Raw genomic sequence first — 21,985 nt, forward strand, 5'->3', positions numbered from 1 at the left:
AAGACTACTATGGAATAGGATGAAAAAAGCAGAGTGGTCCATGTAAGCAAAGTAAGTTTTGCTTCATGAATTTTCCTTGTTTTGTATAATTATTTGTCTCTGAGCTGATTGTAAGCTGTAACGTGTATGTATTTCTTGCTGTGTGTTGAGGGGAAAATGAGTGGGAAACCTCTGCTCCTGGAACATACGCAGAGAAAGACTGTGCGCACATTCCCTGTTGCCCAGCAGCCTGCATGTGGGTAAAGTTCACGGACAGGACGCCTGGGGCTCACAGGACTCAGTGGGTCTTCTTCTCTGCAGGTAGCCCCCGGGCTGGGGGCGACCAGGACCTGGTGAGTCTGGTGGCTCTGAGCATCTGGAGACTCTCAAGCAGTGGCTGCCTCGGGGGCTACTTTCATGACCATTCCTTTCCTCAGCCTGCTCCGGCATAGGAGGCTGCACCCCGCTGACCAGGGTGGGGGGCACAGAACTGAAGTTTTTTTATTGTCCTAGTTTCACAAGTGTAGGTAGAGGTGAAGTGACTTGCCCAAAATGGCACTGCTTTGGAATAGGACCTTGCCCTGGTCTCCAGCTCCTTCTGCTGCCCAGAAGAGCCTAGTCTATTCCTATCTTATGTCACTTCCTACCATTTCCAGAATACAGGACAGGATGTTCCCGGGAAAGGTGGAAGGAAGGAAGGAATGAACGAATGAACTAACAAAGGATGCTCCAAAGGCCTTACTAATGTTCTTCTCCTTTCTTCTGTAAAGCAGTTCTCAGCTGGCAGTGATCTTGCCCCAGGAGCTTTGGCAAAGTCAGTGGTACAGACGCTGAGAAGCCCTATTATTAATACACAGGACAGATCATTAGCTCCATTTTACAGACAAGAAGCCTGAGGCTCACAGACTCCCTGTAAGTTAGCCAAGGTAGTCAGCAAATGCAGAGTAGCACTGGGATCTGGCCCAGATGCCAGGTGGGCTCAGCATTTCAGTGGCCCCTGTATTTCTGGAAGAGCTGTATGCCCCCTTCTAGCAGCTGCCCTGCCCTGGCCTGGCAGTGGTGTGGCCCCTGGACTTTGGGTTGCATCTAACAAGGAGGCCAGAGGGTCACTGGGCTCAGCATCAAAACCATTTCTACCAGTTTGGCCCTTTCTCGTTTCTTAGCCTTTCACAGAACCATCAACTCCCCTACGGCCCCCTCTGGCAGTGGCATGTGGCTGGCATTGATCCCCCTCTCTGGGAAGGCACGAAGGAGACAAGGGCAGTTGTTTAGGCTCAGGTCTCTTCTGCCCCTACTTTTACCATTGATGGCAGCATAGTCACTCCTATAAAGGTAAACTGGGGCACCTCTGAGCTCACAAGAGAGCCCAGTACCCCTCATCCAAGGAGCATCTGGCCACCAAGGCTGGTCCCCCAGTGTCTGCAGAGAGCTGTCAGGGGAGCCATGCCAAGAAGCCAGCCAGTGCTGGACTTGAGCTCCTTCCGGTGGAGGGGAGGGTCCAAAGACTGCACTGACTGAGTCAACCCATCTGGCCACCAAGAGCTTTAAGGAGTGATCCTCAGCAATGCCAGCCATTAGTAATGATCAGAAACAGTGCTCCTGTTAGCCTTTGTGGAGTGAGAGCCCTGCCCAAGGATATAAGAGCAACTGAAAATCCGATGGGAGCCTGCAGGATTCAGAGGCTCCACAAGCCCATGTTCATGCCTCGCCCCAACTCTGCCTCAGACGCCAGGTCATAGCAGAAATCAGCCATGGAAAATCAGTCAGCGTTACAAAGCAGGGCTTTTGCCCCAGAGAGCAAAACATTGCTCTGCCCGCCCTGGTCACGCAATCGGGAAACAGAAACAGAACTGAAAAGCAGGTTGCTGGAACCCAGCCCATCTCTTCGTCTTTCTCCTCCTCTCCCTGCCTCTGTGTCTTGCTTCTCTGCTTATCTCCTGCAACTGAATGCCCCCGGGTGTGTGATGCCAGGTGCCGGCACCCTCCTGTCATGGGGAGCGCTGGTTGGGTCAGACTCAATCTTCCTTGTGCCTCCAACTCCAGACATGGCCCGAGGTCTGGGCAATGCTCAGAGGCTCCTGAGGAAGCATCCCATCCAGACACAGTGGACCAGTGGCCGGAAGTGGGAGTCAGGCTGTGCTGAGTCCCAGAAAGAAAGCATCTCTGCTCCCCAGCTCTCTCCCAAGGGCAGGAGAACACCCACAGTGGCCTGTGACCTGTGGTCACAGCCAGCTCCTTGCACCTGGCAAGCCCAGGCGAGCTGGTTTCTTTAGTTACATCCATAGGATTCCCTGGACTTCTACATGCTGCAGGACTTTGAGGCCCCCTGTACACATGATGGATTCAGGAAGGACTTAGATGCATGCCAAATAGGCACTGCTGCTGGGGCCCCCAGTGCCAACCAACCATGTTCCTGGGGTTGGATGAAGCTGGCCCTGTCCTCTCCCAACACACAGAAGCCTCAGGGTTCATGTGAGAACCCTTGGTTTTCCCAGTCTAGCCCCTAGTTTGGGGTTTTATTTAAGCCAGGCTGGGCCAGGATGCAAGCAGAACCCCCTACCCTGGAGTGCCAAGAGCCACACCAGTGGAGCCAAATGGTCAAACCAGGTGTGCGATGACCTGTGTGCAAATCAAAGGTGCATTTTATATGGTTAAGAGGCACTGCCCAATGGAAACCAGTCTAAAGCCGTCTAAGTGCAACCTAGCGCCATCCCTCGGTTCATCCCAGCTCTGCAAGGAGATGGCACAGGTCAGCCCTGCCTCGGCTGGATCTTCAGCACTAGAACCCAGAGGAGTGAACAAGTACTGAGTGAATGGAAGTGGGAATAAGCTTCAAATGTGGCTTCTGAGAGTCTTTTAGAATATAATAGACTCTTTATAGAATATAAATTCTTCTATAATTTATATTAGAATATAAATTCTCTATTAGAATATAAATGATCTTGAAGTTTCTGATTTCCAAAAGTAGAAAGGAGTTATAAGGAGAGAGCGATCATTGCATTGGGAACTAGCTAGGGAGGAATCACCAAAGGCCAGACTGCAGGGCCCTGGAGACAAAGGCAGGTGTGATCCAGCTCCAGCAATCTGTATGGGACAAGCTACCCAGGGAGCCTCAGTTTCCCGGCCATAAGGAATAAAAGAAGGCAGGAAGATGGGAGCAGTGGGCCTGCCACCCTGTAGACACTTGACACATATCTACACTCCTTTCCAGCTGAGGAAGTTGATTTTGCCATGTAAAACCTAGGACATAGGCAAGGACATTCCTCTGAAACAGGAAGACTGCTGGAAAATACACAGAGAGGTCAAGAGCTTGCCCCAAGAATGACCAGCAGGGCACCTGCCCAGTGTGAAGTGGTGGAGGCTGTGTGTACAACATCTGTGCATTCACAAGCTGGAAAAAGTCAACTGTCATGGTTCACTATACCAAACTGCTCCTCAAGGCAACCCCAAGTCAGTGTCTCAAAAAACCACCCAGAAAGAAGATCGAGAAGAATCAATTCCTATCTGTTAGGGCCTTCTGGGTGTGATAAAGCCAACCCCTGTCATTTCCACTGGCTTCCTGCTTCCTCCTTTACTGAAAAGTGAAAACACCATTCAATTAAGGTAATTAAATCCACCCAAAGAGCTCAAGCTCAAAAACCACACTACAGGCAAGTGGTCAAACCCAGCAGCCAAGCAAACCCCAGCGGCTTCCTGTGCAAACACGGGAGGAACACAAGGAGAAGGGAAGGGCCTGCCTAGCAGCCGGAGAGCATCCCTCCCAGCTCTCAAGGAGCAACCACCAGAGCCTCCCCAGACAGGAGGGACCCTGTGCCAACCGGCCGAATCGTCACTTCTGCTTCTGTTGTTGTCATGAGAAATGGAGCTGTGAAGTTCTTAGGAGGTGAACAGAATGATAAACCATCCTTTTCTCCATGGAGCCTCAATTCTCCCTTGAGCTCCAGTCCAGGAGCCAGGACACACCCTTCTGTGCCTGAGCGCAGTGATCAGAGGGGTCAGGGCTTCATGCTGGAGAAAGTGTGGGGTGGTCAACTGGTGAACCCGAGCTGAATCCCAACCCCAGTTCTCTTTTTTACATGCTGGGTGGCACTGAGCAACACTCTGTGCCTCTCCACGCCTTTCTTTCTCTACCTGGAAAATGGTGCTAATAAAGACCTGCTGAACCCACTCCATCAGGGTCACAAGAATCAAACGTGATAATGGATCCCAGAGTGTGTCCTGAACTGCGGAGTAACACGCAGCTATGAGTCATCCCAGGGTTGACTCACAGGACTGGCTTCCTCTGACTGTGATCCACTTTGGGTCCTAAAAGCTGGTGAGGACCTCAGGTTGCCAGATGAAAAAACAAGACGTCCAGTGCAATCTGAATTTCAGATAAACACTGGGTACCTATTTTTAACATAAACATGGGATGATTAATTTTATAGAGAAATTTGACTAATATAAAGAATGGCCCAAATATAGGACATACTTATACTAAAATATGTTCGTTGTTCGATCTGAAATTCAGATTTCTCTGAGTGTCCTGTATTTTTAATTTGCTCAATCTGGCAACCCAGCCATGCCAGACCACTGACTGCAACCTACCTTGCTGCGTCTCGACTCCAAGACCAGCCAGGCTGGGGTCCCAAGCCCACCTCTGTCACTCAGCAACGATGCAACACGGAGTATCCCGAGGTTCTGTTATCTCCTCTCAGAACTGACAGTGTGCAGCCACATGAAGGAGTAAGGAGCTGGGGTCTCCCAGGGGCACAAGTCTGCTCGGGTTCTATGGACCCGCCACACTGGATCAGGGTCTGTAGGGGGCGCCAGCAGGTCCCCTTCTCTGGGCACTTCCTGTCCTCAGAGCCTGGTGGGGTGTAGGGTGGGGCTGCCTGACCTGTCAGGCCTGGGCTGGCAGCTGGCCAGGAGTCCCGTGAGAGACCAGGAGAACATGAGGCACCAAAGCCTTCGTCTCTGCCTTCCCAGGCCGCACACTCGCCGCAAACCTCTGTCATCACATCCTTGTGGCCCAAAAGCGTACTCAGCAACGGCAGCTGAAAGCCTTGACGAATGGCCACCGTGCCATAGGCATCCTGTCAGTCAGAGATGAACCAGCTGGAGACCTCACCCCCAAGGAGCTCAAAGCTTTGTTGGGAAGATGGATTCATAGCAGCTAAAGTGGAATTTTTTTTTTTTTTAGAATTCTATAAGGAATAAGTGAAGAGAGGAGGAAGTGGTCAGGAACTGGTGACTGGGGACAGAGAGACACATTCCAGGCAGAGGGACTACCACCCCAAGGAAGTAAGCCAGGACCCACCCCAAGGAAGTAAGTCCAGGGCCCCGCAGGCCAAGCAGGAACGGGTGTGAGGGAACTGCTGGCTCCCCCAACTAGAGAGCTTTGAATGTGAGACATTCAAGAAAGAACAAAAGAGAAAAAAAAAATACCTGCACAAAATAACTTATTCCAGTCCACAGTAGTTCAACTTCATCGTTCAGGATGATATGGGGAAAAGCATCATGTGAGAAAACGTTTTGGAAGAGTCAGAATTTAGTAACAACCATGCAAAGGCTATGTCATTGCTCACGGTGAGAAAAAGCTGATTCATGGGGATGCTCCCACAGATCTGGCTTGCTTGACATATTTTAATTCAAAAAGATGATCCTGATAATGAAAGGAAGACAAAACACTTCTTCAAGTATAATTCTCCCTGCCTCTGGCTACAGCAGCAGTGCATGCATGCCCCAGTTTGCCCCATGCATGTCTTCTCTATGGTTGTATCACCAGAGCCTTTGGCCCTTCCCTGAAGGCTGAATTGGAAAACCCTGTCTATGCATTCCTGCTGGGGACCCTATTTCCCCTTGTGCACTCTGGTGCTTTGCAGGACCCTTGCCCAGCGTCCAGCATCTGCAGATGGAGTGTTGGGAGAGCAGTTCTCAGAAGTCTGTCTAGGCTCCAGGGTTGTCTGTATAAGAGCAGATGCCAACACTTCACCTGCTGACACCCATAATTTAGGTATCACCTCAGCTAATGACCATTTGCAATGTGTCTGTAATCAACACCACAGTTAACATATGCAGCAATTATTTTCTGGACACTAGCCCTCCAGAGAGATTCAAAACCATTCCCCAACATGGAGCCCTGAGTGCCGTTAGAGAGACAAACAGGAAAATGACAAAGTCGTGAAGTCACTTATTTCTCCCTGATATAAATGCTAGCATATATTCAGCCTAAAACTCAACCCTAACTTAACTGGTATATGCCATGGTGTGAGTGAACACCTTCTGCCAGCCAGCCTGTGGGCCAGCATGAGGATGATCTGCTCAGCCTGCTTCCAGCTCCCACCACAGGCAGATTTTATATCTTTTAGGGCTTGGAATCAAAAGGAAAAATTAAAGTCACCTGGGTTCAAATTCACTAATTTGAAATTTGTGATAATTCTAGAACTACTGGATTATACGTCACTTTCAATAAAGTCCCACTAAGCCAGTCAATAGTGTGAATAATATCATGACAGAAGTCGAGGGATTTGCTAATTTGTAAACAGATATTTCTTGTGCTATGCACCATGCCACAAGGGGAGACGGCCTGGAGAGCCAGAGAGACATGAGCCCCTGCCACAGGGAGGCATCCAGCCTGGCAGGAAAGACAAGCATTCCACAGTAATCCAGTTAAACACTTAATTACAATTAAAGTAAGTACTTCAAAGGAAAGGGGTATAGCGTGGTGTGAAAGCAGACAACAGAGAAACTTAGCCTGAGGAATCTGCCTTATTGAAGGGGCTTGTGAACTGGGTTCTGAAGTATACATAGGAGTTAAGCAGTTAACAGGAGAAAGGTAGAGTCAAAGAACTCTAAGCAGAGGGAACAACCTGTGCAAAGACCCTGAGGCAGGAGGTAGCATGGCATATCGAAGAAGCTGGTAAAAGTCCAGGGTGGCTGGAAAGCCAAGCATGAAGAGAAAAATAGTCCAAGATAAGGATGGAGAGGGAGACTTGTTTAAGGAGATTGATTTTCAGTCTTTCAAACTGGGAAGTTATTAGGCAATTCTAAACAAGAGGTTGACATGAACAGATTTGTTCTTTAAAAGCTGCTTCTGGGTATGGTGCAGAGAATGACAATGGGCTCCTGCCATCACCCAAGAGAGACATGACAGCAGCTGGGGCCACACAGTGACCGTGGAGATGGAAATAGTGTGCAGGGGGGTAAGAGACCTTTCAAAGATGAGACTTGTGGGACCTGGAAATGGCTTGGTTTAGGGAAGGCATGGAAGAGGGAGAGGGAGCAGGCACAGTGAGTCAGATTTCTGGGACCCTCAAAGGAAAAACTGGCCTATGGAAAGGTAATGGGTTCCATATTAAATGTGTGAGTTTGTGGAGCTGTTCAGGGGACAGATGGAGACAGAGCTGGGACAAAACAGGTGACCTGGCCTGGACATGCCATCAGTGCATGGAAGCTCAAGTGTGGGTAAAATCTCCTGGGGAGCCCATCAAGGGAGAGGAGAAGAGGTCCCAGGACCAGGTGCAGAGGAAATCCAACCGTCCAAGAGAGGAAGATAAGGGATGAACCATTAGGCTGAGATGTAAAGTGTGTACATCTCCCAAATCAAGATGGGAGAGCTTTTGAGGAAGAGAGTGGCCAACAGTCTTGATTGCACCTTAGAAGTTAAGTCAGATGAGGAGCCAAGTTCCCCCTTGAGCAATCCCCTGGGGGAGGGGAGACTAAAGGCAGAGTAAATGAGTCAAGGGAATAATAGGGGGTGAGGAGTCAGGAAGCATTTAAAAGAACGAATTGATTTTGAAGGCTTAGACAAAAATAGGAACTTACCACACCATGAATAAATATTCATTCTTGTTTCTATATATTCATCAAGGCAGATTCCAAGGCCTTGCTTAAAGCATGACTTGACAGTATGCTGTTTTGCCTCATTCGTGTTGCCTGAGGGAAACTGCACTCTTTCACCTGAAAAATGCTCTTATGAGCCAGACTTTTCAGCCATTGAGGTTGGCTTCCTTCAAACAATCGAAAGCAGGGAGCAGGATGGTTTTGTGCTGGCCTCTGAAAAACGTGCTTCAGCAGCAATGACAGTGAGTCTGTGACCCCCAGCACAGAGTGATGACTCCCTAAATGTCCACAGCATAAATGGCAGCATGGCCTTCTGCACCTCTGTCTTGTCCGTATGTGACAGGCACTGATTTCACCCTCATCCCGAAGTTGTACCCAGGGGAAGCTGCAGACAGAGGAGTGTGCTCTCTCGTTAGTGACACAAATCTGAGCTTTCTAAGTCACCTTAAGACCCAAGGCCAGGGGTCCTGCTCAATAGAACTTCTCTCTCTTGCTTCTTTTCTGTGTCTGTTAGCCTTCCATTAAAATTCAAATTGAAGACACCCAATTCAGAGCGTTGCCACAAACATTTATCCGGCTTCTGTGTTGGTATGTTTGGTATATGAGGGCAAATAAGACTCCCTTCCTGGACTCGTGGAATTTTCTAACTGAGGAGTGAATGAAGCAACCATCAGTTCCTATTACACCTGGATTATGATGTGTGACAATATGGCATGAGCCATGGAAAAGGTGAACCCAGCTCGTGGTCAGGACACAAAGGATAGCCTCAGGGAGGCAGCTAGCCAAATAGTGAGCAGCACAAAGTGCCTCTGGGCATCTCCAAAGAAATGCAGTCTACAAATTTGAGCTATTGTGATTATTGATATTATTAATAAGCTACTGTGGACTGGATTAATATCCAGGAGCTACAAGATGAAGACAGTCTTCTGGAAGCCCCAGTGGTCTGCATTTATAGTGTGCACAGTGAATTTATTTTAACTAGTTCACACTTCATTCTGAATACTCTTAAAATTCTCCTGGGCAGCTTTTGGGTTCTTTTAGCTGTCCAAACAGATACCCAAGGCTTCTGCCAACAATAAATTGAAAACTTCTTCCTTGTGAGTGGATTCAAGTTCAACCACTCTAATTCTCTTTACTGCAAAACCTGAGTTATTATTTCACACGGGAAAAGGGCCTTTGGGCCAAAGGCCCAAAGCAAATCACTAGCAAAAAGTGATTTCACAACTAAGCCAATCATAGTAAAAATCCCAAAGGCTTGAAATAGGTTTCTTAAGGTTTCTTGGGCCAGACACAAATTCATGAACATTGGAAGGGATATAAAACTACCTTGCCTATATTTGGAATTTTGTTGAGTTCAAATGTGAAATTAAAACAAAATTGAAAGCCAATTGTATTGCTGACATTTAAAGGTATCTTTTGCACTGAATGCCTGCTTGGTTTTTTGGCCTGAGGGGTTCTAACAAGATTACTTTTCTTCTTCTCTCTAGATGGGCAGCAATGTCAGCAAATGTCAGCGTGAAAAGAAGTTTTAAAACTACAGATCCTAAAACCCAACAAGGCAGGCACCTGCAACCCCCACTCCTGTAACAGGTATGGAACTAATTCAAGAGCCAGGCCCTGGAAACCCCTTCAGTTTGAGTTACTCTGCTGAAGGTTCCACCGAGTATCTGGGAGATTAGGGGGTGGGAGTGGGGAAGCTGAAGCCAACTTTATGATCATCCCATTGAATCCAAGTCAGTCAAGTAAGAGTGGAAGAATGTATCTGAATGAAGCCAGCAAGAGGGAGGTCTCTCTTCTTCCTGAGGCAGAAGGAATGTGGTTGTTTTCTGAATAATCTAAATACCAGTGATCAGCTTTTGTTAACTGTTTGGAATTCTGACATAAACCCTAGATCAGTTTGGGTTTTTTGGTTCATGCAACAGAAACAGAAATTAGACAAATAAATCAGAAACAGATAAGTATTAAAAGGAAATGGGAACTCTTGTAGACTCAAGGTGAAGGCTGAACTTCCAAGCCGAGAAAGGACAAAAAGAAGGTGCTGCCGCTGACAAAGATGGGCAGGGAGGCTTCATCCTCACATCGCTCCAGGAGAAACAGTACCATAGGCTTCTCTGGGTCTCATATGTGCCCTTGGCCCTGAGAGGTCTCTGCAGGCTCCTTGACTTTCAGCCCCATGAAGACTGAAGGCCAAGAGGGGAGGAAACTTCCCAAAAGGTATCAAGTGTTCTTACTCAAATGAGGGGATGGAAGATGAGTGTTTAAAAAATAATAAATATCTGCTAGTAGTAGGTGGTATTTAATTGACTGGGGGTATATACTTAACTCTAAGATTCTAATTTAGATCCCCAAGTATCCTATTTCCATATTATTGTGGAAGTAGAGAAACCCCAATGTTACTGAGTTCAGTCATTGTTGAGGTCAAAACCCCAGCATTCAGGATATCAGAAGACTCCCTGACTCTATCGTTAAGACCTCAAGATACAGAAAACTTAACTTACAGTGGCTGAAGCCATGGAGGGCCCCCAACTTACCCCAATAACACAGATTCCAGAGGAGGGGGTGGTTCTGGCCCAGGCTCACAGCCCTGCAGGGTCATCAAGGACTCAGGAATGTTCTTCTGTCCGCCAGGTGGTCCTCAGCAAATGACCTTCAGTCAGCGTTGTTTCTCCCTCAGGGCTGCAAAGTGAACACCTCAGTGTTACAAGTTGAATTGTGTGTGTGTGCGTGCGTGTGTGCATGTGTGTGCACTCAGTCGCTCAGTGCTGTCCAACACTGCAATCCCATGGACTGTAGCCTATCAGGCTCGTCTGTCCATGAAATCCTCCAGTCAAGAATACTGGAGTGGGCTGCTCTTTCCTACTCCAAGGGATCAAACAAATACAGACAGTTTCAGGCTTCTTGAGTGCAATAAAGCAAGAAGAAGGGGCACTAAGAGAATGGAGACACTAGGGATTGTTCCTTTGATCAGAAAGGCAATCATTTCCCCAGACATCTGAATGCTTCCACCCCTGTGGTCAGAACTAGTTGTGTGGGGGTCTGAGATCATGAGCATTAGCCTCTGCAGGTTTTTGAGCCAAAGCGGAAGAGGGAAGAGGGGGTGGCGATGGGGTGAGGTGGGCCAGGTACGGGGGCTAGGTGGCTGCTCTCCCCTTTCACGTGCCTTCTGAATGGCACTTACTGTTCTTTCTGGGTAGCAAGAGCACCAATTTTCAAGGCACATAAAGACAGTCTTTTCCAGGGCCAGTCAGTGGTGCCTCATCAGCTCATCCAGTTTACTAGAACTTGAGGTCCTTTGCTTTCTCTGGCAACCCCAACTCAGCCCTTTAATTCATAAAAAGAAGTCAATCTGCCAACAAATCAGCAGAAGCCTACCAGAGCACTGTGGTCAAGAGACAGGAAGCAGAAAACTCTGAGGAAGGCCAGCCTCTGGGATTAGATCAGTGCTGCTAGCATGGTGGCATTGGGCCATTGTGGGACACCTTTAGGTGACCTTCTATGAGGAGCCAGGATGGGATCTGGGACTCCCGACATGCGGCCCTACCACCCTGGTGGAGCATCTTCATTCTCCACCCCTAGCAGACCAGTTCAGGCCCCTGCGCTTACTGTGCAGGCCAGCCAGGCTAGCAGGGGCGTGCCGCCTCTCCAGCTTCCTCTGCTAACATGAATGGGAAGGCTGTGTGAGTGTTTCATCTGGCAGCTGAGGCTCACAGCACCCTGCTAGAAGTTCACTGTCCCAAATGCCCCCCACTTGAGCCCAGTCTAGGGTCTATACCTGCTATTTTATCAAACTTTTCACATACTCGTCCCCAACCCTGGCCAGGCCTGCTCTAGGCATCAGAGGTATGTACCCACTAGTAGTGATCAGGCTCCCAGTCAGGAAGCAGCATCCTCGGAAAGAATCCAGAAGGGAATGCAACGAACCACCTCACACATGTTGTGATGGCTACTGTAAAAAAAATCAACAACATCATTGATTCAGTGGACATGAGTTTGAGCAAACTCCAGGAGAGAGTGAAGGACAGGGAAGCCTGACGTGCTGTATCCATGGAGTTGGAAAGAGTGGGACATAACTGAGTGGCTGAACAACAACAACCACAACTATCGGAAAAAAACCAAAAACAGAAATTGGAACTCTTGTGCACTGTTGGCAGGTGTATAAAATGACACAGCTGATGTGGAAAATAGTATACTGACTCCTCAAAAAATTAAAACTAGAACGACCATGCAACCCATCAATTCCATCTCTGAGTATGTGCCCCCCAAAATTGAAAGCAGGATCTTGAACAGATATTCAGACACCCATGTTCATAGCAGCATTATTCACAATAGCCAAAAAGTGGGAGCGACCTCAGTGTCGACTGACAGATGAATGGATAAACAAAAATGTGACATATACATACAATGCAACGTTATCTTGAAAAGGAAGGAAATTCTGACACGTGTTGCAGCATGGGTGAACCTTGAGGACATGATGCTAAGTGAATAAATTGGTCACAAAAAGATAAATACTGTCTGATTCCACACAAATGAGGTACCTTAGAGTAGTCAAATTCATAGATATAGAAAGAAGAATGGTAGTTTCTAGGGGCTTGGGGAGGACAGAATGGGGGTTATTATTCAGTGGGTACAGAGTTCAGTTTTGCAAGATGAAAAAGTTCTGGAGATGGATGGCGGTGATGACTGCACAACAGTATGAATGCACTTAATGCTATTGAAACGTACACTTAAAATGGTGAAGAGAGTAAATTTTGTGTCCTGTGTATGTCACCACAATTTTAAAAGGAAGAAGAAAAGAATGTAATGAAGGGGCTATAAGAGAAGTGTAGGCAGAAATGGGGAGACCGCAGGAGGTGGAGTCACTCAGGAAGTGACAGCCGGGGTAAGGGCAGCAGGGAGAATCAGAGCCCAGGGCAGGGGCGGTAGTTAGAGAAGACCGCAGTCTTGCCCGGACCCCACCCACAGTCAGAGCAGGAAGCAAGCAGAGGGACAGAAACGCCTGGCATGCGGGGTCCCCCTCAGTCCAGGCTCCTACCAGCACCTCCCGCTGGCCACACCCAAGGGCAAGTCAGAGAGTGAAAGATCCCAGGCAAGGCAGGCTGTAGGGTCTGTGTCCTCTTGGGGTGGCTCTGGGGCCAGGGCAGTCAGCAAGCAGACAGTCTAGTGGCTCCTGAGCACCTGGTTCTTATAGGCTAAGGAGAGGCTAGTCAAGAAAGAAGTACATTTTATTTTAGATCGTGCTCAGGACCACAAAGGAAATGAACCAAGCATTGTGACAGACAGTAAGGACAAAACACCCCCATGGAATGCCGGAGAAGTTCTCTCTGCAAAAATGACACATCTGGACTTGAGGCACTGTATTAGTCAGGGTTCTCCAGGGGAACAGAATCAATATATACACACACATACACACACACAGAGATATATCCTATTGTTATATATATATACACCCGTGTGTGAGTGTGTATATATATATATATATATATACACACACCCATGTTTATATATATATATGTATATGTACATGGAGGGAGAAGGAGATTATTGTAAGGAACTGGCTCATGTCACAATGGGGCTGGCAAGTCTAATATCTTCAGGCAGGCCAACATGCTGGACACCCAAGTGGGAGATAATGTTGCAAGTCCAGTCCAAAGACTAGAAGTAGGATTGCCTATTGCTCAGGGTTTCTCAGCCTTGTGGACAAGGCCCACTCACACTATGGAGTATAAACTGCTTTACTGGCATTTGACCAAAACCTGGGCACCGTGGTCCAGCCATGCTGACACGTAAAATCAACCATCACAGGCACCCTTGCCCATCCACAGAAGCATGTCATCTTATATGATGCCGCTAAGTTGGGTATCATATTCATACCCTGCACTTCTTCCCTTTACAGAGAAAAAGAAATTCCCACTTTGCAATTGCATCTGATCATCAGGAAGCTCTAGTTTTGTGGGAAGAGAGTTGCATCCAACCCTTCTGGAATCATTACCCAGAGGCACCCACTGGCTGACAGGGACAGGCTTCCTGGCTGGCAGACGATGCAGGGGAGTAAGAAGTGCACGGATGGCTTCAGCGACTCCTCAAGCATTGGCAGTGTGCTGGATGATGCAGACAAGGAGGTGAGCAGCCTCACGGACCGCGCGTTCCGGAGCTTGTGCATCTCAGAGGACGCATCCTTCCATGACTCCGACCTGGCCCTGTCCCCAGATATCACCCGCCAGGTGTTCGGGAATTTTCACCAGGGAACGGTGAGCCACACACACAGGAAAAGCGGCATCTGGAGTCAGTTGCCATCCCAAGGTACTGAGCATGCAGGCTGGGCAGCCACATTCCAACAGCTGCCCAAGTACGTTCAAGGGGAGGAGAAGTACCCCAAAAGCAGCCCCCCGCTGACACCAGCCCAGAGGAGACTGGAAGTGCCAGTTTCTGGCCTGAGGAGCAGCAACAAGCCTATTTCCAAAGTGTCGTCTCTGATCAAATCTTTCGACAGGACCGAGAGCCAACGCTGCGACAGCAGGCCTCCTGCCAGCAAGCCTCCAGCTCTCAAAAATCCCCCCAAATTTGCTCCTCTTCCAGAAAGTGGCGTCAACTTCTGTTTTGATTCTGCCTTTTTGACCGTCAGGAGGGTGCCTGCCGAAGTCTCCAGCACCCATCAGACCAGCCACCAGCCTGGCCGGAAGCACGGAGAGCAGGAAGCCCCCAAGAACCCCGAAATGGCCAGTCACGGCCCCAGCAGCTTCCTCCCAACACCTGAACATGCAGCCAATTCATTCGAGCCAAAGTTCCCCTCTCCTGCCCACAAGGCAGCCACTGGTGAGCCTGGAAGGGGCCAGGAGTGGGCTCGCAAAGGGACCTTTCTCCATAGTGAGAACAGTGCTTTTGAGTCATGGAATGCCCACCAGCCAAGGCTACCCGAGAGGAAGGATGCTGCTGACGCTGTCCCAGAAAGCAAGGCTCTCAAGCATTATGAGGACACGCCCTTGTTAAGAGAGCCCCCGGCCCCTGAGCACAAAACCTCGCCCTGCCATGTCCGGGCCAACTGCGGTCAGGAAGAGAACAAGATGGCTGCCGGGACACTGTCCACATCTGGAACCTGGGTGTCGAGGGATTTGGGAGCCCAGGTATTTGCTATCGAAGAAAAAACTTCCAGCTCACAGCCTGACCCTCCTCCATTGAAACCGACCCATGCCCCCTGGAGGAAACCAAAGTCTGGCAGGGGAGGGAAAGACAGTCTACAAGATGCTTCAGAAGAGAAGAAACAGACCAACTGGAGAGGCCCAGCCTTGTATACAAAGCACAATCCCCAGGCGCAGTTTCCAGAACAGGATGGTCTTGACGTGCCTGTGGAGCCCCACGAGCATTATGATCCTCCTTTCAACATCAGTAAGCTTCTGACCCCCGTCATACCCACCAAACAGGTCCTGGAGTCATCTGAGAGCCAGCCAGCGGAGATAACCCCTTCACCCCCAGGACAGCTAAATGGATACCAAGAGAAGGAGCCCAGTGAATGTCAGTCCCGAGACAGCTACAAATCCAAAGCCCCCAGCCTGCTGTTTAACCTCAAAGATGTGCGGAAGCGTGTAAAAAGCACGTACAGTCCCTCGCCTCTCGTGAAAGGCCTGGATGAGAAAATCAGAGACAAGCAAGAATCCCTGAGCAACGGTGGACTCCTTCCCAACGGGCTCGAGGAAAGCCCTCCGGATGAGCTCTCTAAGGAGACCCCAGATGACGGCCCTTCTGTGCCACTCATCAGTACCCAGAAGGACCCCAAAGCTGACCCTGATACAGCCTCTGCAGACAACTACCTAACTCCCACCTCACCATCAACTATCACCAAAGCCCCCTTCTGTGTAAACGGCGAGGCTGCCAACAGGAACAACTATGAGAAGGACAATACCAATGGAGAATCAGAGATGGGTGAAGCCAGGCCTGGCTGGCGTCCAGACTCCAGGCAACGCCGCCGCAGGAAACATCTGTCCCTGAAGCTTTGCAGTGAAGACCCCGAGGCAGGGAAGGCTGTGGAGACCCCAAAGACCCCCGGCCTAGAGAATGGATTCTTGAGATCCATCTCTCAAGAGACAGAACCCGAGAGAGAGGCAGGACTTCAGAATCCAAACTTCAACCCGAAATTCTCCCCAGGGCCCCTTTCTCCCGAGGAAGAAGATGTGTTTTATAGCGACAGCCAGTCTGATTTTATGCCAGGCCTTAAAAGTAAGGCCAAATTCAGCACCAGCTCTTCAGATCAGTCCTTTGCCTCGTTCGAGGATCAGCAGAAGACGTGGTTCACGGAGACCCAGCAGGAAGACAGCAGGAACGACATGAGTGCAGGTGATGGTCGGAAGGATGAGCAGGAGAAAGTGATGGAGGAAGATGAGCTACAGTACGGTGTCATGAGTAACGGGAACGTATGCGTGGAGGAGCACAGCAAGCGGGAATCCTTGCCAGAAGAAGAAAGTTTGCCGGGAGGTAGCCCCAGGAAGGCGCCAAGGGAGGAAGCTAATTTCAGAGGCACTGGGACCGGGGGAAGTAAGTCAGATAAAGCTCTTTCACATGCCAAAGGCCTTGCACCTTCACCAGCTTCCACTTCAAACAAGCACATACTCTTCGCAATTAAAGACAACACCCTGAGGGCCACCCCCGTGATCAAACCCATCATGCTGCCCCTCCTGAGGTCCATGTCCTCGGAGTCCCCACTGGGCAGTGGCTACAAAGAGGAAGAACTGCCAAGGCCAGGCTGGGGCGGGGATGCTGGTCCCTGTGCTCCTGAGAGCCAGGAAATGCCCAGCACGCTGACACCCACCAGTGCACGGGACACACACGTGAAGGGCATGGCCTGTGAGGGGCTGGAGGGCCATGAGTGGGAGCCCAGCGCCGCCAGGTCGGAGACCTCCCAGGCAGCCCCAAAGTGGTGTGTTCCATCTTCTCCGCTCACAGGAGAGGGCCAGGGGCTGAAGCCACCCCAAGAGGCCACACAGAAAGTTATGGTGAACAATGGCAAGAGCGGTTCAACAGACCCGGTGAAGCTGGATGCTCCAAGGTGCATCCCTACCATCACTTTGCCGGAAGATGACCCAGAAGACCAGCTACCCCCACAGCAGCTGGGAACCTTTTGGGAAGAGCAGGTGCAAGGCTTCAACAGTCACTTTTTGTCTGCCCCCAGAGCAGGGCCCCCAGGGAGAAGATGGGTCACCGGTGAGCTGGCAGGTTCCCCCAATGCCAGCTCGCTGGAGGAGAGTAGTGCATGTTCCCCGGCTGCCAGCAACATTTGGGACGATGCTTCCCAGGTCCCTAGTGAGCCTGGCCTGCTGCCAGGGGAGCCTCCCCGCAGCAGCCCCTGGGTCAGCCCCAGCCCTGGCAGGGTGGCCCGGAGGGAGGACCTGACACACGCCCTCGCATGGGAACCTGGCTCTGACCCCCAGCTGGAGCCGTCAGCCGAAGACCTCAGGACGCTTTCTCCGAGAGGCTCTCTGCTGGACGTGGCCACCAGCTCAGCTGGCCTCCTGGAGAAGCCAGAGCCTCCTGCTCAGCTGGAGAGGGCGGCTGGCAAGCCACCTGCTGTCCCACCCAAAACAGAGAAGGCCCTACGGCGGGCGAAGAAGCTGGCAAGCAAGAGGAGAAAGATCGACCAGCCACAGGAAAAGCATGGGGAACGCCGGGAAGAAAAGCTGAACCCCGAGGACTCAGAGCATAGGCCACTGTCCCCCAGAGAGAGGCCCCGTCCCAGGTTCCCTGTGGTCCGCTCCTTGCCCCCTCCCCTGCATCGCCACTCGGTGTCCGCCTTTTCAGAGCCAGTCCAGAGAAGGCCTGGGGGGTCCCAGTCCCTTACACCCCAGCCCCCTTACCCTGCCACCCAGAAGGTCCTCCAAGACCCCCAGTCTGGAGAGTACTTTGTCTTCGATCTGCCACTCCAGGTGAAAATCAAGACCTTCTATGACCCAGAGACAGGCAAATACGTCAAGGTCTCCATCCCATCCTCTGAGGGGGGTTCCCCTGAGCCAACCCCGCCGGACGCCCTTGCTGCTCCCTACGTGCTGTACCCCGGCTTCCGGCCCCTGCCCGTGACGGCTCTGATGCCCCTGCGCTGCTCCTCTCAGCTCTCTGCCCCCACCTTCCTAAGGCAGCGCCCTCACACCGCCGAGGCGGCCGGCCTCAGGCCCCAGAGCGTCCACGATGTGGTCCTGCAGCTGCCCTCTGAGGCTCCTGGCAACCCCACCCCGCCCTCTGCAGGCCAGCGCCCCGAGGGGCCTTCCCAGAGTGCAGGGCAGGAGGGGGGTGATGCTCCAAGCCTGGGCATCATCTCCACCAACGACCTAGAGGACTTTGCCACAGAAGGCATTTCTTGAGAATCATAGTGGGCAAACCCGCCCCTGACCCCACAACAAACCCAGAAAAGCTACTTCCCTCTCCCCCTGAACAATCACACACACACACATACACACATCAACTCATATTCAGCCGTTTGAGATCCCTAAAATTTGTGAGGAAGCCAGGATCCTGAGGGGCTCGCCTCCCTGGGAGGGCAGTGCTCTGCTCACATAAGCAGAATCCCTTCAGAGCTCCTGGATCCCGGACCCACTCCTCTTCCTTACTCCTTCCCTCCCTGCCTCCCTGTCCTTCTCCCCTGACCCTGGAACCCATGTGTGTCCAGCCTGATTCCTAACAAGCCTTCCCCTCAGCATCCCACCCACTCCTCCTCAAGGGCCGGCTCACACCCTGAGCACAACTAAGGCCCCCAGAAACGCTGTGCCCCGCTGAGCCCTGGCTGGCAAGCATACCGCCCAGCACATCCCCTTCTAGGTCAGGTCACACAGGGGCCACCCCACCCTCGCTCAGACCCAGCAGCCCTTCCGGTTCACCTTAGCGGGTAAACGGCTGAGGAGCAACCCAAGGCAACCTTGCAGAAATATTTATTTGAATAGAATGGGTTTTCTTTACTGATGAAAGTTTCCTCTGAAGGCTATTTTCTGATCACCTTGTAAAAAGTGAAACAAGTTTGCAGACGAGGTGTCGTCCCTGGACTCTTATCTTCTGTGGGCAGTGACGGGTCTGTGCTGGTGAGTAAAGAGTCATACCCTCCAGGTCTGCCATCACGATTGGGCGGCTACCCACGGTCTCCACTCGGAGCAGAGTGGCCTTGGCACTCACCCACCACAATCCCAGTGTCCCTGCCTTCTCGGGCCAGGCTCTCTACTAGCACTGGGGCAGCAAAGATGAGAGAGACCCTAGCCGTCATCAAGGATGACTGGGACCCAAGTCAGGCCCTAACAGTCCCGATGTAATCACTGGTACCTGTGCCGTGTGCTCAAAAGGAAATCACACTTCTCCCAAGTCCCTCTGGGATGTGGAGAAAAGAATCTGAATCAATTCAGGGTAACAGGGTGCAGTGACCACCTCTGCACCGCTGAGAGCAGTGAGGGTCTGTGAGCTGATGCCCACTGTGGACAACGTGTTGGGAAAGAAGCAGGCCAGCTTCTTGGGCCTCTACCCGGGGCTTCCGTGGAAGCTTCTTAATTTTTGCACTGTGGGAAAGACGGGGGCTAGAGTGCCTTCGTCCTCGTTTAGAAGGGGCAGCTGTCGAGACAGCTGTCAGGACTGCGCTGCTCACGTCCCAGGGGACCACACAGACTGCATTGCCCTGGACCTTTTAGCAAACATGCCATTTCTAGGCTGGGAAGACGGGGAGGCCCCCAGCTCACCGTGTCCCAGACTCACACAGAAACTGGGGCTTTAAACATATTCTGGGTTGTGATTTGGATTCAGAGTTTTATATACCTGCTTGTTTTCCACAAAAGTGCAACTGCACCTGAATTTCACTGTGAAAATGCTCCACAAGGCCCCCGGCCCCAGCCCAATGCCAGGAGCCTTGTCTACACCTGGTGAGTCAGCGGGTTGGTTAGCCAGGAACTCAGGCAGGCCATTGTCTGAGAAATCCGGTTCCCACAAGTCACTCACTGGGATGCCAATGAAGAGAACAAAGTTGTAATCTTGGCTCTGCCAACAAATCACCAAGCATCCTCTCACCTGTTTTCATCTTACTTAAATAGGAAAGATAGTATCTCATTTCAAAATTCTTAGGACCCAGGAAAAGAATTACCTAACAAGAGTCCCCTAGTTAAAAAATAACCATAGTTACAGTAACCATGTCCCCACAAGGAAAAATATACTTTATATAAGGAGAGTTCAAGTTTGGGCACCAGGCTTCCCCAGTGGCTCAGTGGTTAAGAATCCACCTGCCATGCAGGAGATGTAGGAGATGCCGGTTTGATCCCTGGGTTGAGAAGATCCTCTAGAGGAGGGCATGGCAACCTGCTCCAGTATACTTGCCTGAAGAATCCCATGCACAGCGGAGGCTGGTGGGCTACAGTCTGTAGGGTCAAAAGGGTTGGACACAGCTGAAGCAACTGAACACAAGCACGTGTTTGGACACCAGCCACCTTCTGTCTGAGGAGCAACGTGAGCAGGGCTACCGATGGAGCCAAAAACATAAAGATAGACACTTGGAGATCAAGATCAGCTCCCCAGTCCTCTGCCCCTGTGGATGTAAAAGAGGAAAGGGTGTCTGGCAGAAGGCAGCATCCATTCACAAGTCTAGAGTGAGGATTCCTTCCTTGGACATCTAGCCCCCCAGCCAAGTCAGCTGGATGGAAGGCCTCCATCACTCACAGCAAAGTACCTAAGTTCCTTAGAAGCAGATAATGCCTCCAGAGACGGAAGTCACTGAAGACCAACTCATTTGCAAATAGATTTCTTTCTGTTTCTGTTTGGGGTTGGGGGCAGTTATTAATGCCTCCTTCCTTCCTCCCCCCATTCCTCCCTCCTACCCTTTTTTTTTTCTTTTCTTTCCTCCCTCTCTTTACATTTCCAGAGTTCCTGCTCTGTGCCAGGTGATTCACTGGGCACCAAAGATACCGTGATAATGAGATCTGATCTCTGTGCCCAGGGAATTCAAATCTGACAGAGAAGAAAGGCAAGCCCACATGATAAGGGATTTACTATGGTGGTCTGGAGGGCATCTGGCTCAGCCTGGAGGGAAAAGGGGACTTCTGTGGGAATGACACCTGATCTGAGTCAGGAAGTACAAAGTGGTACATCAGCTTATGAGGAAGCAAGAAGTTCCCCATCTTTGATCTATCAAAGATGACATGTATTAAATACTAATACTTCTGTCTTGCCATATCAAAATGTACTGGCTTAGCTATTTGTTCACTAGCATTTCTAATCAGCATGAGCATCAAACCAAGTGTAGCCTGGTAGAATAGACCTTTGCTGATATGTCCATCATATCATGAGATGGTTGGATGCTAATATGTCCAGCATTTCCTGAGATAGTTGGGTGGCATCACTGACTGGATGGACATGAGTTTGAGTAAACTCCAGGAGTTGGTGATGGACAGGGAAGCCTGCTGTGGTGCAGTCCATGGGGTCACAAAGAGTAGGACACGACTGAGCAACTGAACTGAACTGATATGTTCATCAGCTTCTGAGTTGATGTTTCACTCACCTGAGTTACCCAGAAAACCCACTATTTCTACCATCATGTTTAATAGAATAGTGGAGAGAATGGTGAGCATAGTGTTTATGGAAGCTGCAGGTAAAGGCCAGGCCTGCATCTTCTGTTTAGTGCGCTGCCCCTTTACTACGACTGACAGCTCTTCCAGGTCTCTCCAGGGGAGGAATAAGAGTGCAGAGCAGCTTGAGGGAATGATCGAAGGTCCTAGGGCTCTTCAGTGGAGAATGACCAAGAGCTCACAATGTCTGTCACACAGGCTATGCCAGCCCCCGACAGAGGAGACTGGAGCCTGACCTCAGACCTCACCACAAACCTATGGAAGCACCTTCACTAGCTTCATGTGAGTGAAAAGGAAGCAGAGCACTGAGATGAGGAGTAACTTCCCACAGTCAGCAGTCACCGAGTGAGGAGCCCACTCACAAGGTCAGGTCTCTCACTTCGGGCTGGGCACTCAAACCCTCAGTCATGTGTCTCTAAGTGTGGTCCCTGGACCAGGAGCCTCCACATGACCAGGGAACTTGTTAGAAATCCAGAATCTCCATCTGCATCTTCAAAAGTTTCCCTAGTGATTTGTTTGCATGTCAGACTTTGACAAGTGCTAGCAGCCCCTGTTTGGCCTGGAAAGGAGAAGATTTAGGGGAAACAAGTTGATATCTTCTTGTCTTTCAATAC

At 50.5% G+C, this 21,985-nt stretch overlaps 1 protein-coding gene across 12 annotated transcripts in view; it reads left to right on the top strand.

Annotated features, from left to right (window-relative positions):
- The window catches only part of C15H10orf71 (chromosome 15 C10orf71 homolog), a 51,287-nt gene extending 32,479 nt beyond the window's left edge, over nt 1–18,808 (top strand). For 9 of the 12 annotated variants that reach the window (XM_043926379.1, XM_043926378.1, XM_043926370.1 and 6 more), the window contains 2 exons: nt 9,291–9,393; nt 13,697–18,808. In XM_043926379.1, coding sequence (XP_043782314.1) covers nt 13,842–18,146 — 4,305 coding nt within the window. In that variant the 5' untranslated portion in view covers nt 9,291–9,393; nt 13,697–13,841 and the 3' untranslated portion in view covers nt 18,147–18,808. Of the gene's footprint in view, nt 1–5,161; nt 5,288–9,290; nt 9,394–13,696 lie in introns of all 12 variants that reach the window. The other 3 variants (XM_043926377.1, XM_043926373.1, XM_043926374.1) reach the window with 2 other exon arrangements.
- The last annotated feature ends 3,177 nt before the right edge of the window (nt 18,809–21,985 follow it).

Source organism: Cervus elaphus, chromosome 15 (genome assembly GCF_910594005.1).
Source record: "Cervus elaphus chromosome 15, mCerEla1.1, whole genome shotgun sequence".
Classification (NCBI taxonomy): domain Eukaryota; kingdom Metazoa; phylum Chordata; class Mammalia; order Artiodactyla; family Cervidae; genus Cervus; species Cervus elaphus.